General features: G+C 40.4%; 1 protein-coding gene across 1 annotated transcript in view; it reads left to right on the top strand.

The window, feature by feature from the left end:
- The window catches only part of RAMP2 (receptor activity modifying protein 2), a 404,185-nt gene that overhangs the window by 355,605 nt on the left and 28,680 nt on the right, over nt 1-19,900 (top strand). The window contains exon 3 of the mRNA XM_089681294.1: nt 5,090-5,186. Coding sequence (XP_089537420.1) covers nt 5,090-5,186 — 97 coding nt within the window. The remainder of the gene's footprint in view (nt 1-5,089; nt 5,187-19,900) is intronic.

Below are 19,900 nucleotides of genomic sequence, written 5' to 3'. Positions count from 1 at the left end.
TGGATGTTCTTGAGGGGTGTGTGGGATGTCCAAGGAAACTGAAAACTTGAGGACAAACTCCTTAGCAACTATGTACAGATGTGAACAAAAATAGTCTCTCCTTTCAGAACATTCCATCTCAGTGGTGTACCTCCTCAGACCTAAGATGAATCTTCCTCTTCACCCAGCTGTACTGAGGATATTTCCTGGGAAAGGGGGCCCAGAAACTGCCAATTTAGCACAGCATCCCCAGATGAGAAGCTAGTTGGGTTTTCCACCTGACTGCCCTCTCCTCTATGTGGGCCAGGTGGTGTAAGAGTACTCACTGTTCTTCCTGATAGCTTAATGGGTTGGTGGCTGCCTTCAGGTCTTTCGCTGGGCTGGCTCCCTCCTTGCTGCAGGATATCCTCCCTTGAAGATGGTGATACAGTGGAGATCCTCTTCTCCAGCACCTGCCTGTTGGTAGGCCTCTTCCCTGGGCCCCGTCCCAGGTTCCACACTCCAACCTCTTACTTCATCTTCCACCCGACACTGCCCTGCCACTCCTAGGCTCAATGATTCTAAAAGAGATGCGTTGGTCACCATGCCCAGCCTCCTGCCAGGGGGATTGACCAAGGTCCCTTAAGCATGCAAATCTGAGCTTCCTCCCCTCCTCCATCCTTCCTCCAAAAAGCTCTCAGGATTCTGGAGAGGTGGGAGGGCTCCAGAAGCTCTGATCCTAGTACCTCCCTAGCCTGTCCTGAGATGGACTGCCTCACTCACAAGCTGACTCATCCCAGGCTGCTATTTAGCCTCTGACTAAAAACCTGTCTAGCTCCCCCTAGCTAAAATTGAGGGGCTCTACATATAATCAAATTTGCTATAAGGCAGGTTCCAGCATACAAATCTGCTGCCAAAATTGTACTATGAGAGATATAGTATTCTATGTATTTTATCTTATACATCAATCTTATTAGACCATGATGCTTTTAAGATATTTGCACAGGGAGATGTTTATCCAAAGCACTTCCTGGAACAAAGTCCATTTTGTCAAGGTTACATGTGCAGATAAGACATATCTCGGATAATGAATTTGGTTACCTTTCATTAGCATTTAACCTACTTTTTGGGCTAAAAGCATGAATGTGCCCCCAAAAGGCAAGAATCACTTTCTTTCTTCTCATTCTTACTGCTGGAGTAACCAGTGTATGTTACCTGGGTTTAGGTGGGATCACATTCACACTTTATCTTAGCTTAGGAGCCAGAGGTGACTCTGGCCTATAGCAACACATTGCTTGTTTTAAGTGCTGCATACCTAGCAGAGAATCACAGCGTGTCTGTGCATTCACGGAACCTGGCACACTGTCTCCTGGGATGTGTGTCTTAGACATCCCAGGAGACAGTGGTACCAAGATACGCTTTACTCGCCTTGGGGAGGATTAGGGAAGTCAATGTGAGAAAAAAGGGTATTTACTTGCGACTGTGTAACAGGGAGGTAGATGGAAGGATGTTATTCAAATAATTGAAGGTCTGCCTTAAAGAAAAAAACATGCTCTAATGTTTTGACATACATATTGTGGGAACTCGCTTCAGAGTGGTAGAGCTTCTTCAAAGCACACAGCAACTCGCTTCTTTTTAAAGGGCCTTTTTGCCCAATTTTATTTACAAGAAAGTTCAAATAACAAAAATGCTTCCCACGCAGGGGTATCCACCATCAAGCAAAACAATTCCGCCTTCTGGCTCTTTCAGCTATACCGCTCTATATCTGTCTCCTACAGACTTCTTCCACAAGGTTGTTTTAGCACACAGCTATTCTCAAACAGCTCCTTGCTGCCTTTGGCTTCCACCTCTCCTTGGTGGAGCCCTCCTGACTCCTATCTGCCGGAGTGGAGCCCTCCTGACTCCTATCTGCCGGGGTGGAGCTCAGAATCATGGCCTGGCCTCCACAAAAAGGCCTGCACACACCTGTGCAATCAGCACACTGGCTGCTCCCAAAATATGGGCCCAGGATTGGAGATTTCATCCCTCCCAATTCTCTTAGAAATCTCCAGGCTACAGGTCCCAAAACAGGCTTTACAAACCAAAGAGGAAACTGATAAACCAGTTTCCTCTGCATTATGAGATCTGCCTGGAGCCCCTCAACCTGTATGGTTGAGAATCCTGGGTCTCCATCATGATTTCCACCGTGGCAGGATACCGTACTGCCACTATATATATATATATATATATATATATATATATATATATATATATATATATTGTGTGAACAAACTCAATATAAATAATCTTATTGTCATACTTACCCCTAACTCAGGTGGTCAGACACTATAGCTGGCTTCTGTGTTCTTCACCTATAGCAGCCCCATTTCCCATAAGGCAAGCAGGCCTACCAGAACATGGTTGACCCCAGGACATATACACAATGCTATAGTGCCTGGCTACCATGTGCAAACTGAGCACAGCAAACCGGTACTTGCTGTTGGCAGACAGACAGACTGGTTTAATGACAGACCAGGTACAACGCAGGCAAGGTTCACAATAGTTAAAGTGTTATTAAACCCAGGACCCTGCATTCACTATACCTGATCTCCCACAGTACACAGAACATGGAAATGCAATTATTTTAGTAAATTTAAACTGCTAAATACCTTTTCTCATCATCAGTTAGAGCAGTCTTGTGACTTCTATCAGTGTTCAGAAGAGCACTGTTTAAAGCTTGTAGGAGGAGTTTTCTTTCTGCTCTAGGAGGATGTAGAACCCTTCTGTCTGGACAGTGCTGATTGGCCTTGTGCTGATCACATGCACTCTCCCAAGAAAAAGAAAACCTCTCTAGCACATACACACCAAACTGAGCATGTGCAGTGTCTCCACATGATATGTCTTATTAGGAGATAAGGGGGGACACTGGAAGAAGGGGAGAATTAGGGAAGTCAAGATCAAACAACGTTTTTACACAATGCAGAGTATTAACTGCTTAGGTTCTGAAATGAGTATATCAAGCATGCTTTATTGCATATACACACTATTGTGGGTTTAGTATCACTTTAAGGTCTAATCCATAGTCAAAAGGCAGGCAGAGAGCTCAAAGTTCAGAGAGTAGTCGATATCCGATCTGAGGTTGTCAATGCAGGAATCTAAACTAGCAGGCAGGGCAGACAACAGGTAGCTTGGAGCATGTGTTACAAACATAATATCACAAGCATGAGACTGCAGGCTTGGCTGGCTTAAATCAGGTTTGGTCTCTACCCAGAGATTGGCCACATCAATCGCCTTGTAGGTGGACAGACAGACAGGGAGAATTAATCACAGCCAAAACCAGGATGCTGGAATGAGACCCACAGTTATGATGGAGCAGGAGCGTTAAATGCTCCTGCCACTTATGAGTGTTGTATAGGGATAACTATGATCCTTACTGAATCACATATATAGAATGTTATAAGATGGATGTATACTCCATTTTGTCTCATCAGAAATGTTTTTATAACGTCATATATTTCAAGTTGTTCATTGCAAAACACATACCTTGATTGGAATTGTGCCAATAGGCGTGTGTGATGTGTTAAGAGGGGTGTAGTGTCTGCCTTGGTCCTTCCAAGGTGATCTGTTTCTACTTGATAATAAGGGCTATATAAGCAGAGAAGGACTCTATGAAAGACAGAATGCAGGGAAGGCGAACACTGTATTCCCCATATAAGTATATGCAACAATAAATATAATTTGGAGCTTCATCTCGTCTGAAGATAATTATTCAAGTCTCTTTTAAAGTAGAGGAACTTGACATGAGGTACCATCCTCCCTACACATTATTTATTAATGTTTTAAGAATCTTTGTATGCCACTAAATATACAGTAAAATCTGCTTCCTGCTCAGTAGCGGTATACAGTAATTATGCCTTGTTGAGACTCTTGTTATACAGAAAGTGTCTCTGACAAGATCAGACTCATTGAAAATGAAGGGATGAAAGCTAGTGACCCTGTCATATTTTGCCTGAGCTTCAACCGCTTCCCACCTGCCCTATAGCAGAAATACTGCTACAGGGCGGCACGGGTGTGCAAAATCACGTATATATACGTAATGTTGCATTTCTGGGTAGGGGGTGCTCGTGAGGTGCCCTACCCACGCTGCCATTCATTGATTACTTGCTGGCGCCCAGTGATTGCAGAGGATCTCCGACAGGGAGGAGAACTGTTAGTAAACAAAACAGTTCTCACTGTCAACTCATGCACACTGCTTTGCATAGCTGTGCACAGCACTGCTTTGCACAGCTGTGCACAGCTATACAAAGCAGTGTCCAGTGTGCTTACAGTGAAGCACAAGCACATGGTCCCATAGTATAACATACCCAGCACACAGTTAACGCCTTTCTGCCCCACTGTACAGAGTAAGTGTTTTTTTTAGCACTGATCACTGTATTGGTGTCACTGGGGATGTCAGTGACACCAAGTCAGTTCCCCCCAGTGTCAGAATGCCTGCTGCAGTCCCACAGTTCCACTCTAAGTCTCTGATTACTAGTAAAAAAAATAATAAACTCCAGTATATATCTCGCCATTTGTAAACTCTATAACTTTCATGCAAACCAATTAATTTACAAGTATTTGGATATTACCAATCTTTAGATGTGGTGGCTGCCATAGTTATTTTTTCAGGCAAAAAAATTTTCAGCGAGTACAGAAAACACCCAATCTGATCTTTCCAGAAATGCATTGTGCTAGTCATTTCCTGCGATCTGACCTATAATCATAAAACAATATTTTCCTATTTCTGTAAGCTACGTATCCCATTTACTCTCATGCAGTGGAGATAGGCAGACACATTTGAAGTCCAGTCTGGGTGGCAGTCATTGGTTCCACCATAGATGAAGTGGAGTAGATAAAAGTGAGTGAAACCATAAAGGAATAAGATGTGTGTTATTTATAGGATTGCTTGGTGAAAATAAAGGTAAACATGCCTGAAAAAAAAAAACACAAATGCAGCCAGCAAATCTATGGAATTAAATGTTTGTTTTTTTGGTTTACATACATATTAATCCTGTCTAAAATGTGAAAATTATTTTCAGATTCTGGAAAGAGTCTGGTAGTCATCAAAAGCCAACTCCAATATTGTTTATTTTCTTTTATGTCTCTTGTGCAGATTATCCTTCTGAAGTTCAGAAGTGTTGGGACAATTTTGATAACAGAATGAACAAGACCTTTCGTGACAACTGGTGTTCATGGGATTCTGTTGTCAGGTATTTACTACATTTTTAGAATATCCTAGGAAAAAAAGTATTTACTGTGAATTAACTAAAGGGCATAGTAAGTCAATTGATTCCATTCTATGGTCATAACATGTTCTAAACAGAATTAATGAAATCCATTAAGAGTGTCATAGGCACTTTCTAGATCTCTGGTGCTATTCTGCATGACAAATGTCAGTGTAGGTGAATTTTCCACACGGAGAGGAGCCCACTAAGGCTGAAGCGTCCGTACTACAGGCACTCCATCCTTATTGTATGTTTAACCCCTTGCTAGCTTAGAACACTTAAGTGTGCAAACGATGGTGCCATAGCAATAGGCTGCTCATACCCCTTTAGTGCTTTCATTCCATTAATGACATTTACAAAAACTCCTCTATGCATTATAGCTTTCTTAGTACATTAAACACTTGCTTCCCGAGCCTATTCTGTCACATAAATCTAAAAATCAGCTTTTTGCTAGAAAATTACTTATAACCCCCTAAACAGTTTATATACAGTTGTGTTCAAAATAACAGCAGTTATCTGGTGGTCATGCCCAAGACTGGTTCATTTTTGGTCTTGTGTGTTTGGCCTCCTTTTCACTTTGTTTCATCTCTCTATACGCCGGGATGCTCGGTAGCCTTGCTTCATTGCCCTATACCGGGCCTCTTGGCTCGTCAGCAGAAGTTGGCATCCTATTTGTTTTTATCGGCCACTAGAACAATTGCTCAGGCCTGGAAGAGTCCGTTTGTCCCTCTTCAGGGGGTGCAGGATCGTATGACCACTATGATGCTCAACGAACAGATGTCGAGTATATGCAACGACTCCCAACGTAAATTTTCAAAAATATGGGAACTGTGGTTGCAATATGCCTTTCCCACGCTCCCTCTGGCGATGTAATGGCGTTTGGCATTGGCGTTCGGTGGTGGCGCTCTTGGACCCCTGCTTTTATTTTTTCTCTTTTTTTTTCTCCCTTTTTCTGTTAGTTTTTGGGTGACAGTGGACAGCTGCCTTTAGTAGTTATAGTCAGAGTTTCATTAATGATGTTGTAACTTATGTGCCATTGATAGCCCCTGCATGGGCGTACCTTCTGCCTTGTTGGAGTTAGAGCACTGTTTCTCTATTATGTTTTTTCTTAGCGGTGCAATTGATAGCCCCTGTGGGGGCGTGTTTTGTTGCCTCTGTTTTATACTGATTAAAATTAATAAAAACCAAAAAAAAAAATAACAGCAGTGTGTTGAAAAAAGTGAATAACGCTCAAAATCCTTCTAATAGCTTTTATTTCCATACACACAAATGCATTGGGAACACTACACATTCTATTCCAAATCAAAACATGAAGAAAAATATATCAAATTTGTGTTGTTCCTCTAAACAAATTGAAGAAAAGTGAATATTAGACTGTTCAAAAAAATAACAGTGTTTGTATTCTTCTTTACAAACTCAAACATTCACTATATAAACTGAAAAATGTTTGAAGATTTTGCTTTCCTTTGAATCACTTAATTAATATTTAGTTGTATAACCACTGTTTCTGAGAACTGCTGTACATCTGTGTTGCATGGAGTCAACCAACTTCTGGCACCTGTAACCAGATATTCCAGCAAGGATGATTGGACTACATTCCACAGTTCTTCTCTCTTTCTTGGTTTTGCCTCAGAAACAGCATTTTTGATGTCACCCCACAAGTTTTCTATTGGATTAAGATTCGGGGATTGAGCTGGCCACTCCATAACATCAATCTTGTTGGTCTGGAACCAAGATGTTGCACGTTTACTGGTGTGTTTGGGGTCGTTGTCTTGTTGGAACACCCATTTCAAGGGCATTTCCTCTTCAGCATAAGGCAGCTTGACCTCTTCAAGTATTCTGATGTATTCAAACTGATCCATGATCCCTGGTATGTGCTAAATAGGCCCAACACCGTAGTATGAGAAACATCCCCATATCATGATGCTTGCGCAACCATGCTTCCCTGTCTTCACAGTGTACTGTGGTTTGAATTCAGTGTTTGGGGGTCGTCTGAGAAACGGTCTCCGGCCACTAGACCCAAAAGAACAATCTTACATTCATCAGTCCACAAATGTTGCGCCATTGCTCTTTAGGCCAGTCAATGTGCTCTTTGGCAAACTCTAACCTCTTCAGCACATGTCTTTTTTTCAACAGTGGTACTTTGCGGGGGCTTCTTGCAGATAGCTTGGCTTCACATAGGCATCTTCTAATTGTAACAGTACTCACAGGTAACTTTTCTATTCTTCTATCCATTCGAATGGTATTTTTTCGTTTTCTTCCACTTCTTTCTGGTTTTGGTTGCCATTTTAAAGCATTTGTGATCATTTTAGCTGATCAGCCTATCATTTTCTGCACTTCTTTATATGTTTTCCTCTCTCCAATCAACTTTTTAATCAACGTACACTGTTCTTCTGAACAATATCTGGAATGACCCATTTTCCTCAGAATTTCAGAGAGAAATGCACTGTAACCAGCATGTACAACATTTGCTGCCTTCCTTCCTTAAATAAGGGCAATAATTGCCACCTGTTTTTTAAAGAATGAATGACCTCACTAATAGAACTCCACACTGCTATTGTTTTGAACATGCCCCTTTCAATTAGTGATTCAATTACACAGAATCAGCAGCATGCATGTCATGACTGTTGGGTCTGTTGGATTTCTATTTCTCTACTACACCTGCTAGTAAATGATATGCCATGTAGAAATATCATTTCTACCAAAAACAGTGATTGATCAGGTTAGTGATGTCTGACTGATATTATTTTGAACACAACTGTAACTATAGCAGAGGCAGAGGCCCTAGAAAATAAAATGGTGGGTGTTGCAATTTTTGTATGTCACGTGGTATTTGCACAGCAATTTTTCAAATGCAATTTTTATTTTCTTAAATGCACTTTAAGGAATTGTAATGCACAAAAACACAATATACAGTAATACTTAATTGTTTAGTAAAATATAAAAGATGGTGTAGTAAATAGATACCTGAAGCTGGCCATACATTTGTAGCCAGGTGCTATAAATGTATTTGTCATTCAGGGACATTTACAGATGAGACTATGGTTAATCCTTCTTCCTCTTAATGCCCAGTACTGGGACTGCTACATCCCTTCTTGTTAGCAGAGTGGATCCAGTTCTTCCGACATCAGAGGATCCTGGGTTCTCTAGTACTATAGCCAGTACACCCAATAGGAAGTCATTAAGAAGGGAGGGGGGCTTGCAGGGTATATTTTACATGCAGGGACCGGAGATTGTTGTCTGTCAGGATGCCCTGAAGGAGGGGTGAAATGCATTGATGCAATTTCCGGTTCCGGCTAGGATGTGTGGCGTCATGTCCGGTGAGTGGAGCACTCGCGAACAGTGGCGCTCCAGAGCCATTTTGACTAGCGCTGTACTGTAGTTAAAGGCTGTGGATAATATATTATCTCAAGGCTCATATGTTGCTTAGAAAATGTGAGTGCAATGTGTATCACTGTTTTATTTGAATAAAGAAGCTTAACAGTATTACACTATTAGTGTCCTTTCTGCCTCCCCTTTGCCCGCATGATGAATCTTGGAATACATTGATGAATTGCACCTATACTCCATTGAACACTGGATATCTCTGTGAGCACATCTCACCAGTAATAAGTAATTTTGACTCTTAAGCCCTAAAAGCTAGGAGTCCATCATATCTGGTGAGCATGGATTCCACAAGGGAGGGATCACTGAGCACTACATGGTGTAATTACCTTGTGTTTTTTGAGGAACAGGATATATACTTCTTTTTGGACTTTTCTTCTTTTTGGCACAGATTCCTATTATTGGAGCACTTAATCACGGATTATTTTGGATTGTGGATTTTTCTTTATATTAATTATATTTTGTTTGTGGTGTGTTATTGAGCAATCTATATGCTGTATTCAGCCGAGTGGAGAAACTTTCAGACATTTTGTATATGTTCCAGCACACTTATCAGCATAGGCATGAGAGATTTTCTGAATACATTGCATACATTACTCGAGTGGATAACATTCTACATTAGATTATCCTTAACAACAGGGATAGATCCCTGGGATACTGACAAAGTCCACTTGGAACGGATCCTACAAGGTGCACGACACAACCATCTGATTGCACTGAAACTGTCCTCAAAGGACTGCAAGCAACTCCCACTTTCCCTGAATTAGCAGGAAGCTTTATTAGAGAACAAGTATCAAGAACCAAGAGGACTACCAAAGTCTTCTACCAAGAAGGAGAAAGTGTTGACTCCGGTGGTACAGGTAGATAAGTACTTCACTGATGAGAATAGAGATGGGGAAATAGAAGAAGATGAACATTCCAGCTCTTCAATCTCCAAAACTGTCAGTAAGGCAACTCCAGCCGACTTGCTGGCTCAAGTTCAGAATCAGATACAGCAGAGCTTGCTACAAGGAATGGAGATACAAGCTAAAATGCAGGCAGCCAAACCAGATCAGAGGGGAGCCCAAGCCTCAGCCTGTGAAGAGCAGAAGTGCTTACAGTGTGGAGAACCTGGACATTTCAGGACATTTAAGATACACTGTATTGCCAAAAGTATTGGGATGCCTGCCTTTACACATACATGAACTGTAATGGCTTCTCAGTCTTAGTCCATAGTTGACCCACCCTTTGCAGCTATAATAGCTTCAACTCTTCTGGGAAGGCTGTCCATAAGGTTTAGGTTCCAGAAGCGCATTTGTAAGGTCAGGCATCGATGTTGGATGAGAAGGCCTGGCTCACAGTCTCCGATCTAATTCATCCTAAAGGTGTTCTATAGGGTTGAGGTCAAGACTCTGTGCAAGCCAGTCACGTTCCTTCACCCCAAACTCGCTCATCCATGTCTTTATGGACCTTGCTTTGGGCACTTGTGTGTAGTCATGTTGGAATAGGAAGGGGCCATCTCCAAACTGTTCCCACAAAGTTGGGAGCATGAAATTGCCCAAACTATCTTGGTATGCTGACGACTTAAGAGTTCCCTTCACTGGAACTAAGGGATCAAGCCCAAACCCTGAAAAATAACCGCACACCTTAATCCCCCCTCCGGCAAACTTGGCACAATGCAGTCAGGCAAGTACCTTTCTCCTGACAGCCACCAAACCCAGACATGTCCATCGGATTGCCAGACAAAGAAGCATAATTTATCACTCCAGAGACCATGTTTCTACTGCTAGAATCAAGTGGTGGTGTGTTTTACACCACTGCACCCGACGCTTTGCATTGCACTTGGTGATATAAGGCTTGGATGCAGCTGCTCGGCCATGGAAATCCATTCCATGAGGCTCCCTATGCACTGTTGTGCTAATCTGAAAGCCACATGAAGTTTGGAGGTCTTTAGCTATTGACTCTGCAGACAATTGGTGACTTATGCGCACTATACTCTTCAGCATGTACTGACCCCGCTATGTCATTTTAAGCGGCCTACCACTTCGTGGCTGAGTTGCTGTTGTTCCCAGTTGCTTCCACTTTGTTATAATGCCACTAAAAGTTGACCATGGAAAATGTAGTAGCAAGTAAATTTCATGGATGGACTTATTGTACATGTGTCAACTTATCATGGTACCACGCTTGAATTCATTGAGCTCCCGAGAGCAACCCATTCTTTCACAAATGTTTGTAGAAGCAGTCTTCATGTCTAAGCACTTGATTTTATATGCCTGTGGCCATGGAGGTGATTGGAACACCTGAATTCAATGATTTGGAGGGGTGTCCCAATACTTTTGGCAATATAGTGTAATGTGTTTGTGTAAATCCTTAGTATAACATTAAGATAAGATCAATTCAGGTTTGCATGGACTCAAAATAGCTTGGCAGCTAAATGTTTTCATGTTTGTGATTGATAGAATTTTGTCCTCCGACCAGGATGATTGTAGAGCGTTTTACATGTTTTACATGTGCCCTGTGCCCTGTTTCCTTGTTAATATTTCTTGCTAGAATTCTGATTGCTCACTTACCTGAGCATTTGTGCAAATGTCACAGCACAGTTGCAGCACAGTGGCTAAATGGTTAGCACTTCCACCTGGCAGTACTAGGGTTGTTGGTTTGAATCCCAGCCATGGCACCTCCTGCCTGTAGTTTGCATGTTCTCCCTGTGCCTGCGTGGGTTTCCTCTGGGTATTCTGGTTTCCTCCCACACTCCAAAGACATGCTGGTAGGTTAATTGGATCCTGTCTAAATTGGCTCTAGTTTGTGTATGTATGAATGTGAATTAGGGACCTTAGATTGTACGCCCCTTGAGGGTTAAGGACTGATGGGAATGTACAATATATATGTAAAGCGCTGTGTAAATTGACGGTGCTATATAAGTACCTGGAATAAATGTTACCTAGACCATCAAATGTTGAGGATGAATATGGGGAGGGAACATTTTATGCTTTTTATTTACAGAATTATTCATTTTAGGTCTATTGCTGAAGGGGTGGCTGGACAGCTGCTATACTGTGTATTCAAACCAGAAGGAGCACAAAACATGCTGATGAAAGTCTCCACTGACAGTGCTGTAATGAAAAAAAAACAAAAAAACACACGCAAATAGAAAACCTCCATATATACCATCCTAAAGCCTCAATGACCCTAATAGTTCCAGTGGGAGGAAAAAAATCCTTCCTCATCCCCCATTGAGGCAATCAGATATTCCCTGGATCAACTACCCCTGTTGTTGTTACTTCTAAATATTAATATTTAGTTATTTTGTGTTGCATCTATAAATGCATCCAGCTCATTTTCAAAACAATCTACAGAGCTGGCCAGAACAACCTCTTGAGGGAATCTATTCCACATTTTCACAGCTCTTACTGTGAAGAAGTTTTTCCTTATGTGAAGGTTAAATCTCTTTTCCTTCAGACGTAAAGAGTTGCTTCCATGTCCTCTGTAATGACCTGAAACTGAAGAATTCTACACCAAGCCACTTATGTATTATATATTATTGATCATAACCCCCCCTCTTTAATCTCCTCTCAAGAGAGAATAAATCCAGTTCAGCTAATCTTTCCTCATAGCTGAGCTCATCCATGCCTCTTATCAGTTTAATTGCTCTTCTCTGCACTTTGCAGATTGTTGTGCCTTAAGCAGGAAGATGTATTAGGAAATATTAAATTCGGCCACTCGAGCCCGCAATAAATTTATTGTTTTACAGAAACTAGAGACTGTTTAGAGAAGCGTTAATAAAAATGCCCATCATTCTGAGAAAAAGAGACAGTTGCATCCTGGGAGCTCAGACTCATTCTTAGAAACTGAGGGAGAAGGAACCAGCCATTGCAGCACATGTTGTGGACTAAACCTACATCCCCTACAGGCAGAGAGACACAGGGAAAAGTGTAGCAAGAACAGAACACCAATATCCTTTTAGTGAACTGTTGTCCAAAATTGAACTGCATATTCTAGATGGTGTATTGCTAACTATTTGTACAAAAGGCAAAATTATGTCTCTCTCTCTAGAATTTATACCTCTTAATACAATAAAGTATTTTGCTAGCTTTAGAAACTTCAGTTTTGCATTGCATTGGTATTATTAAGTCAATGATCTACCAGAACACCCACATCCTTCTCAATCATTGATTCCCTCATCTGTTCTCCTAGTGAGACGTACTAAACTGCATATTGGGATGATTGGATTATTGGCTGCAATTCTCAACACTCTCATTAGGTGTCAGTATATTTTTACACACATATATGGTAATGATTTTGTTACACAAAATATGTTTTTTTTTTTCTGCAGTGCTTGATACTATGTTGCAAATAGTAGTGGCTAATGTTTAACTCTTCACTTACTGGTATATGTGCAGCTGTAAAATGGCATCATAGTAAATTATACAGAAATAATGGAAACATTACTCAATATATTAATAGGAATAGATTTACTGATTTCATACAGTACATGTATGTGTAAAGCACTACATTTTGAACTGTTTTACTACGAACCTGGAAAATTATGTCTAAGGGCTCATGTACACGGGACATTTGGAGAACACTTCTGAACGCTGGAAATTGACAGCAGGAAAACGCGGGTTAAAAAACGTCCGTTTTGCCGTGTTTGCATACCACGTTTATGAGCATTTGCATTCAGAAGTGTTTTTTCAAGATAAGCACAGAAAAACCTCCCAAATGCCCAGAATGCACTGAAAAGTGATAAATTATTAACTATTTCAGACTGTTTCAGAGAAATACAGAGAGTAGAAACAGAGACAGCAGTATGTGTGACATTAGCTAAGTGTCAGTTGCTCATTAACATTTCTTTTGTTTCCAAGGGGGGACAGGTGTCTGGTGGAGTTAGTCATGAAGGCCACCTGGCAGGGAGTCTTCATGATGAAGTTGAGGTGTGAATGGTCATTAACATATCTTTTGTTTCCAAAGGGTGGGAGAGGTCTGAGGTGTGAATTGGTCATTACAATGTCTGACAAGCTTGGTAGGAACATCCTGTGTGCAGTGTTTTGTCCTTCTGAGCACCTTGAAAATGCTTTGCATACATTTTTCATGATGAAAAAAAGGCTCTGGCCAGCATCGGGAACTGGAAGAGTTAAAAAAAAATTTCAAATGCAAACGCTTATAAACGTGATTTGCCGCATTTACAAGCGCTTTGCATTTAAAACGCTGATAAAATCGATGTCTGAACATAAGTTTGTTGCGTTCAAAAAAATGGCTGTAAACTCAACTGCCTGTAAATGAAGATGTGTACATGGACACATAGGAAAACATTAGGGTGAGTTCAGGGGCTGCTGAAAAAAACGCTGAACAGCTCCTAAATGTGAGTCCATGAGCCCTAAAAAATGAAGATTAAAAATTGCAAACGCTAAGGAAAAAATTTATGGATTTCCGATAACAATGTGGTTAATATTGATCTGCATGATGTTTATGGCTGGAATATAATGGTTCCACATCCCATACAAATTAAATTTCACGGTTTTAGAAGAAACAGCGGGTAAAATTACTTTTATATATGAGGATTATAGGGGGGAATATCATGGTAACTCTTAACCTATTTCGCATTAAGCAAATGCATTAATTTTTCTACATAAGGATTATGGATGGATTATTGTGAATACACATGCCAAGGACCATATTTGACCTAATTCTGAAATAATTAAAAGTATAGTTATTTTTCTACCTGGGTAATATGGGTGGAATATCATGGTTAAACATGTCTAGGAACACAGTTGACTTTTTTCTGATAAGAATATGAGAATAGCTATTTTTCTACATGGGGATTATGGGTGGAATATTGCTTTTTTAACATGCCTAGGAACACATTTGACCCCTTTGTGATAAAAATATGAGAATAGTTATTTTTCTACATGGGGATTATGGGTGTATTATTGTGGATACACATGGCAAGAACCATATTTCACCCATTTCTTAAAAGATTATGTGCATAATTATTTTTCTACATTGGGATTATGGGTGGATGATTGCAGACACACATGCCAAGGACCATATTTTACATGTTTCTCCTAAGAATATGGCTATAGTTATTTTTCTATATGGGGATTATGGGTGGAATATCATGGTTGAAAATGCCTGGGAACACATTTGACCCTTTTCTGATAAGAATATGAGAATAGCTACATAGGAATTATGGGTGGAATATTGTTTTCTAACATGCATAGGAACACATTTGACCTCTTTCTTCAGCACCACAGTAAAGGCATAGACCAAATCTTAGGCAACGCAATCGCTCTTGAGGAGTGAGGTGTGTTGAGCCTAACTGCATAGGCTCTTCAGATGTCGGTACGGTTGCAGAGGTAAGTTAATCAGGGGCTTTCTGGAAAACAGGAGCAAATTAACCCACTGGGGGGTGACGTGGATGAGCCCTTTCCAGATCTTGCTCCTGGAAGCGGATATCGATTTGGATGCTAAGAGCAATCAAGTCATCCAGGGTTGTGGGTAAGTTTCTTTCAGCAAGTTCGTCCTTAATACAGTCTGCTAGACCCTGCCAAAAGGTTTCAGAAAGGGCCTCATTATTCCATGCCAGTTCTGAAGCTAAGGGACGAAACTGAACTGCATATTGTCCAACAGTCATGCTACCTTGACGAAGCCAAAGAAGAGCTCCTGCGGCAGATGAAGTCTTGCTGGGCACATCAAAGGTTTTATGGAAAGCTGGCAGGAACGCTGAGAGGCTGCAAATAGTTGGATCTTGACACTCCCACAGTGGCAAGACCCAAGCCAGTGCTACGCCAGAGAGGAGGGAAATCATGTACGCCACCTTGGAACAGCCAGTAGAAAAATGGTGGGCTGCTAGCTCGAAGTGAATTGAGCACTGATTGATGAAGCCCCGACAAGCTTTGGGATCAGAGAAGCGAGGTGGTGGAGACAGCTGGAGTTTCGAAGGACTGTTCCACTGGAGTAGCAGAGAAACACACATTTGAAATGGATCATGAACAGAACTGCAGCAAGGAGGTGAGAATACACAAACAAGAAACTGCAGGCTAACTTGTGACACCAAGGGCCATATTTGAAATGTTTCTCCTAAGAATATGGGTATAATTATATTTCTATATGGGGACTATGGGTGGAATATCATGGTTAAACATGCCTAGGAACACATTTGACCCCTTTCTAATAAGAATATGAGAATAGTTTTTTTTTTACATGGGGATCATGGGTGGATGATTGGAGGTACACATGCAAAGGACCATATACAGTTGCAAGAAAAAGTATGCGAACCCCTTGGGATTACGTGGAGTTTTGCATGAATTGGGCATAAAATGGGCTCTGAACGTCATCTAAGTCACAACAATAGAAGAACACAGTCTGCTGAACATAATACTACACAAACATTAGATGTTGCCATGGTTTAATTGCACATAACATGTAAACATTCACCGTGCAGGGAGGAAAAAGTATGTGAGGCCCTAGCTTAATGACTTCTCCCAGAGCTAATTGGAGCCAGGAGTGAGCCAACCTTGACTCCAATCAGTGTGATGATATTGGATGTGTTGCTGACAGCTGTCCTGCCCTTAAAAAACACACACCTGTTTTGGGTTTACTGGTTTCATGAAGCACTGTCTGATGTGAACCATGCCTCGCAGAAAAGAGCTCTCAGAAGACCTACGATCAAGAATTGTTGACTTGCATGAAGCTGGAAAGGGTTACAAAAGTATCTCCAAAAGCCTTGATGTTCATGTGTCCACGGTAAGACAGACTGCCTACAAATGGAGAAAGTTTAGCACTGTTGCTACTCTCCCTAGGCGTGGTCGTCCTGTAAAAATGACTGCAAGAGCACAGCGCAGAATGCTGCATGAGGTAAAGAAGAATCCCAGAGTGTCAGCTAAAGACCTACAGAAATCTCTGGCACATGCTAACATTTTTGTTGACACATCTACAATAAGGAAAACATTAAACAAGAATGGAGTACATGGAAGGACACCACGGAGGAAGCCATTGCTGTCCAAAAAGAATATTGCAGCACGTTTGAAGTTTGCAAAAGAGCACCTGGATGTTCCACAGCACTACTGGCAAAATATACTGTGGACAGATGAAACCAAGATTGAGTTGTTTGGGAAGAACACACAACACTATGTGTGGAGAAAAAAAGGCACAGCACACCAACATCAAAACCTCATCCCCACTGTAAAACATGGCGGAGGGAGCATCATGGTTTGGGGATGCTTTGCTGCCTCAGGGCCTGGACGGATTGTTGTCATTGATGGGAAAATGAATTCCAGAGTTTATCAAGACATTTTGCAGGAAAACGTACGACCATCTGTCCGCCAACTGAAGCTCCGCAGAGGATGGGTGATGCAACAGGACAATGACCCAAAGCATACAAGTAATTCAACAAAACAATGGCTGCAACAGCACAGAATACGCCTTCTGGAGTGGCCCAGTCAGAGTCCTGACCTCAACTCGATTGAAATGCTGTGGCATGACCTTAAGAGAGCGATTCACACCAGACATCTCAAGAATATTGCTACACTGAAACAGTTTTGTGAAGAGGAGTGGTCCAAAATTACTCCAGATCATTGTGCAGGTCTGATCTGCAACTACAGGAAACGTTTGGTTGAGGTTATTGCTGCCAAAGGAGGGTCAACCAGTTATTAAGTCCAAAGGTGCAAATACTTTTTCCTCCCTGCACTGTGAATGTTTACATGTTATGTGCAATTAAACCATGGCAACATCTAATGTTTGTGTAGTATTATGTTCAGCAGACTGTGTTCTTCTATTATTGTGACTTAGATGACGTTCAGAGCCCATTTTATGCCCAATTCATGCAAAACTCCACGTAATCCCAAGGGGTTCACATACTTTTTCTTGCAACTGTATGACATATTTCTCCTAAGAATATGGGTATAGTTATCCTTTATGGGGATTATGGGTGTATTATTGTGGACACACATGGCAAGAATCATGTTTGATCTATTTCTAAAATGATTATGGGCATAATTATTTTTCTACATGGGAATTATGGGTTGAATATCATGGTTAAACATGCCTATGAACACATTTGACTGCTTTCTGATAAAAATGTGAGAATAGTTATTTTTCTACATGGGGATTATGTGTGTATTATTGTGGATACACATGGTAAGAACCGTATTTGCCCTGTTTCAGAAATTAATATGAGAATAGTTATTTTTCTACATGAGGATTATGGGTGGATTTTTGTGAATACACATGCCAAGGACCATATTTGACCTATTTCTGAAAGGATTATGGATATAGTTATTTTTCTACATTGGGATTATGGGTGCATTATTGTGGATACATATGTCAAGGACTATATCTGACCTATTTCTGATAAGAACATGCATATAATTATTGTTCCACATGAGGAAAATCATGTTTACACATTTCACTTAATACATTTTGCTTTTAAAGATAAGAATATGGATACAATTAGTTTTATTTATGGGGATTATGGGCGCAATATCATGGGTATACATCCAGCATAAAATATGTAACTTGTTTTTTATAGGAATATGGGAATTATTATAATATAGGTTTTATATTTTGTCAGTTTGCACAGTATTTTACAACATGAGGGCAGACAGTACAATTAGAAATACAATTCAATACAGGAGGAATCAGAGGGACGTTGCTCGTTGGAGTTTACAATCTAAAAGGGACAGACAGGTGATACAAAAGGTAATAATTGGGGGGGTAGATGAGCTAATGTATAAAATAAATGTACAGTTTTTAGGTGGAGGCAGAATAGGCTTCTCTGAACAAAAGGTTTTTCAGGGATTACCTAAAAGTGGAATAGAATTTTTTTTTTATGTGGGGATTATGAGTAGAGTATCATGGTTACACATCCCATGTAATATACAGTCATGGAAAAAATATTGGCACCCCTGCATTTCGTCAGATAATGTACCATTTCGCCCAGAAATTTGTTGCAATGACAAATGTTTTATCATTCTCATGTTTATTTCTTTTGTTTGTATTGTCATGACACAAAAAAGTGGAGAAACAAAAAGCCAAATCTAACCCATTCCATGCAAAACTCCATAAATGGACTGGACAAAATTATTGACGCCCTCAGTTTAATCAAACATAAAACTTGCTGCACTGCCTCCACCAAAAAATAATTTAAATAAATAAATTGACTCCCTACTACATAAAGAATCCCTACAAATATGCATATACTACAATGCCCTGTGGGCTGTCAATTATATCTCTCCTCCCCAGTGACTAAATCATAAATAAACCAATATGTAAATTCAACGTACTTAAATGACAATAGTGCTAAAAATAGCACAAATACAATGCCATCAAATTGTATATTATATATATATATATATATATATATATATATATATATATATATATATATATATATATATACACACATACAGAGGGTGATTGAGAAGTAACTCCCTATTTTCAACTATTTATACATTTTTTATATGAAGTTACTTTTTTCTAAATTCTTTAATGTATGTTCCTTAATCTATGACAATTAAATCTGCGATACCATGAATGCCGAAAGGTATCTCACTATGCTGCAAGATGAAATCTGGCCAGCTGTCAATACCTGGGAGAATATTGAAGACTTGATTTTTATGCAAGATGGTGCTCCTCCACATTTTGCTATTATTGAATGGCTGAATGAACATTTTCCTGGGAGATGGTTGGGTCAACGTGGTCCGCATGAGTGGTCAGCCAGAAGCCCTGATTTAACACCCTGCAACCTTTTTTCTTTGGGGTTGGTTAAAGGAACAAGTTTACTCTACGAAACCAAAGACTTTAGAAGAACTTGAAGGGCGACTACGAGAAGTTATTTCTGCCATCCCACAAGAGTTCCTGCGAAGATCAGTTGATGAGATTCCCGAGTGGCTTCAGAAGCTGCAGGCGAATGCTGGTGCACATATCGAATTTTAAATAAAACTCCATGTTATGTGTGTTCTTCTCATATTCATTTTTTGTAAAAATGATTGAAAAGTAACTCCTTATTTTAAAAATCTTATAATTTATTTTTTAATCACCCTGTATATATTAAAGCCCCAATAATTGTGCAAACATATGAAGTTTCGACAAAAAATGAAAGCTCCAAAAAAATCCCAAAGAAACCCATATGCGTATCCAATGTGAATACTAAGTGATACACTAGTAAATCTTCTTATCCATAGCAATTCTCTGTGCGAAATGCTTCAATTAGTGCTCCCCCTCCAGAGCCCCACCACAGATAATTGACCACCTGGAAAGGTAGGTCAAATATTGCATAAGATGTTGCAGCACTCTCCTGCAGGAAAGTTGGACGTCTGTGTGGTCTTGATACCTCTATA

This window comes from Staurois parvus, unplaced genomic scaffold (genome assembly GCF_062004578.1).
Source record: "Staurois parvus isolate SC_StPar_1 unplaced genomic scaffold, SC_StPar_1.0 ptg000263l, whole genome shotgun sequence".
Taxonomy (NCBI): Eukaryota; Metazoa; Chordata; class Amphibia; order Anura; family Ranidae; genus Staurois; species Staurois parvus.
The sequence above is the reverse complement of the archived record's forward strand: the minus strand, read 5'-3'. Positions and strand labels throughout refer to the sequence as shown.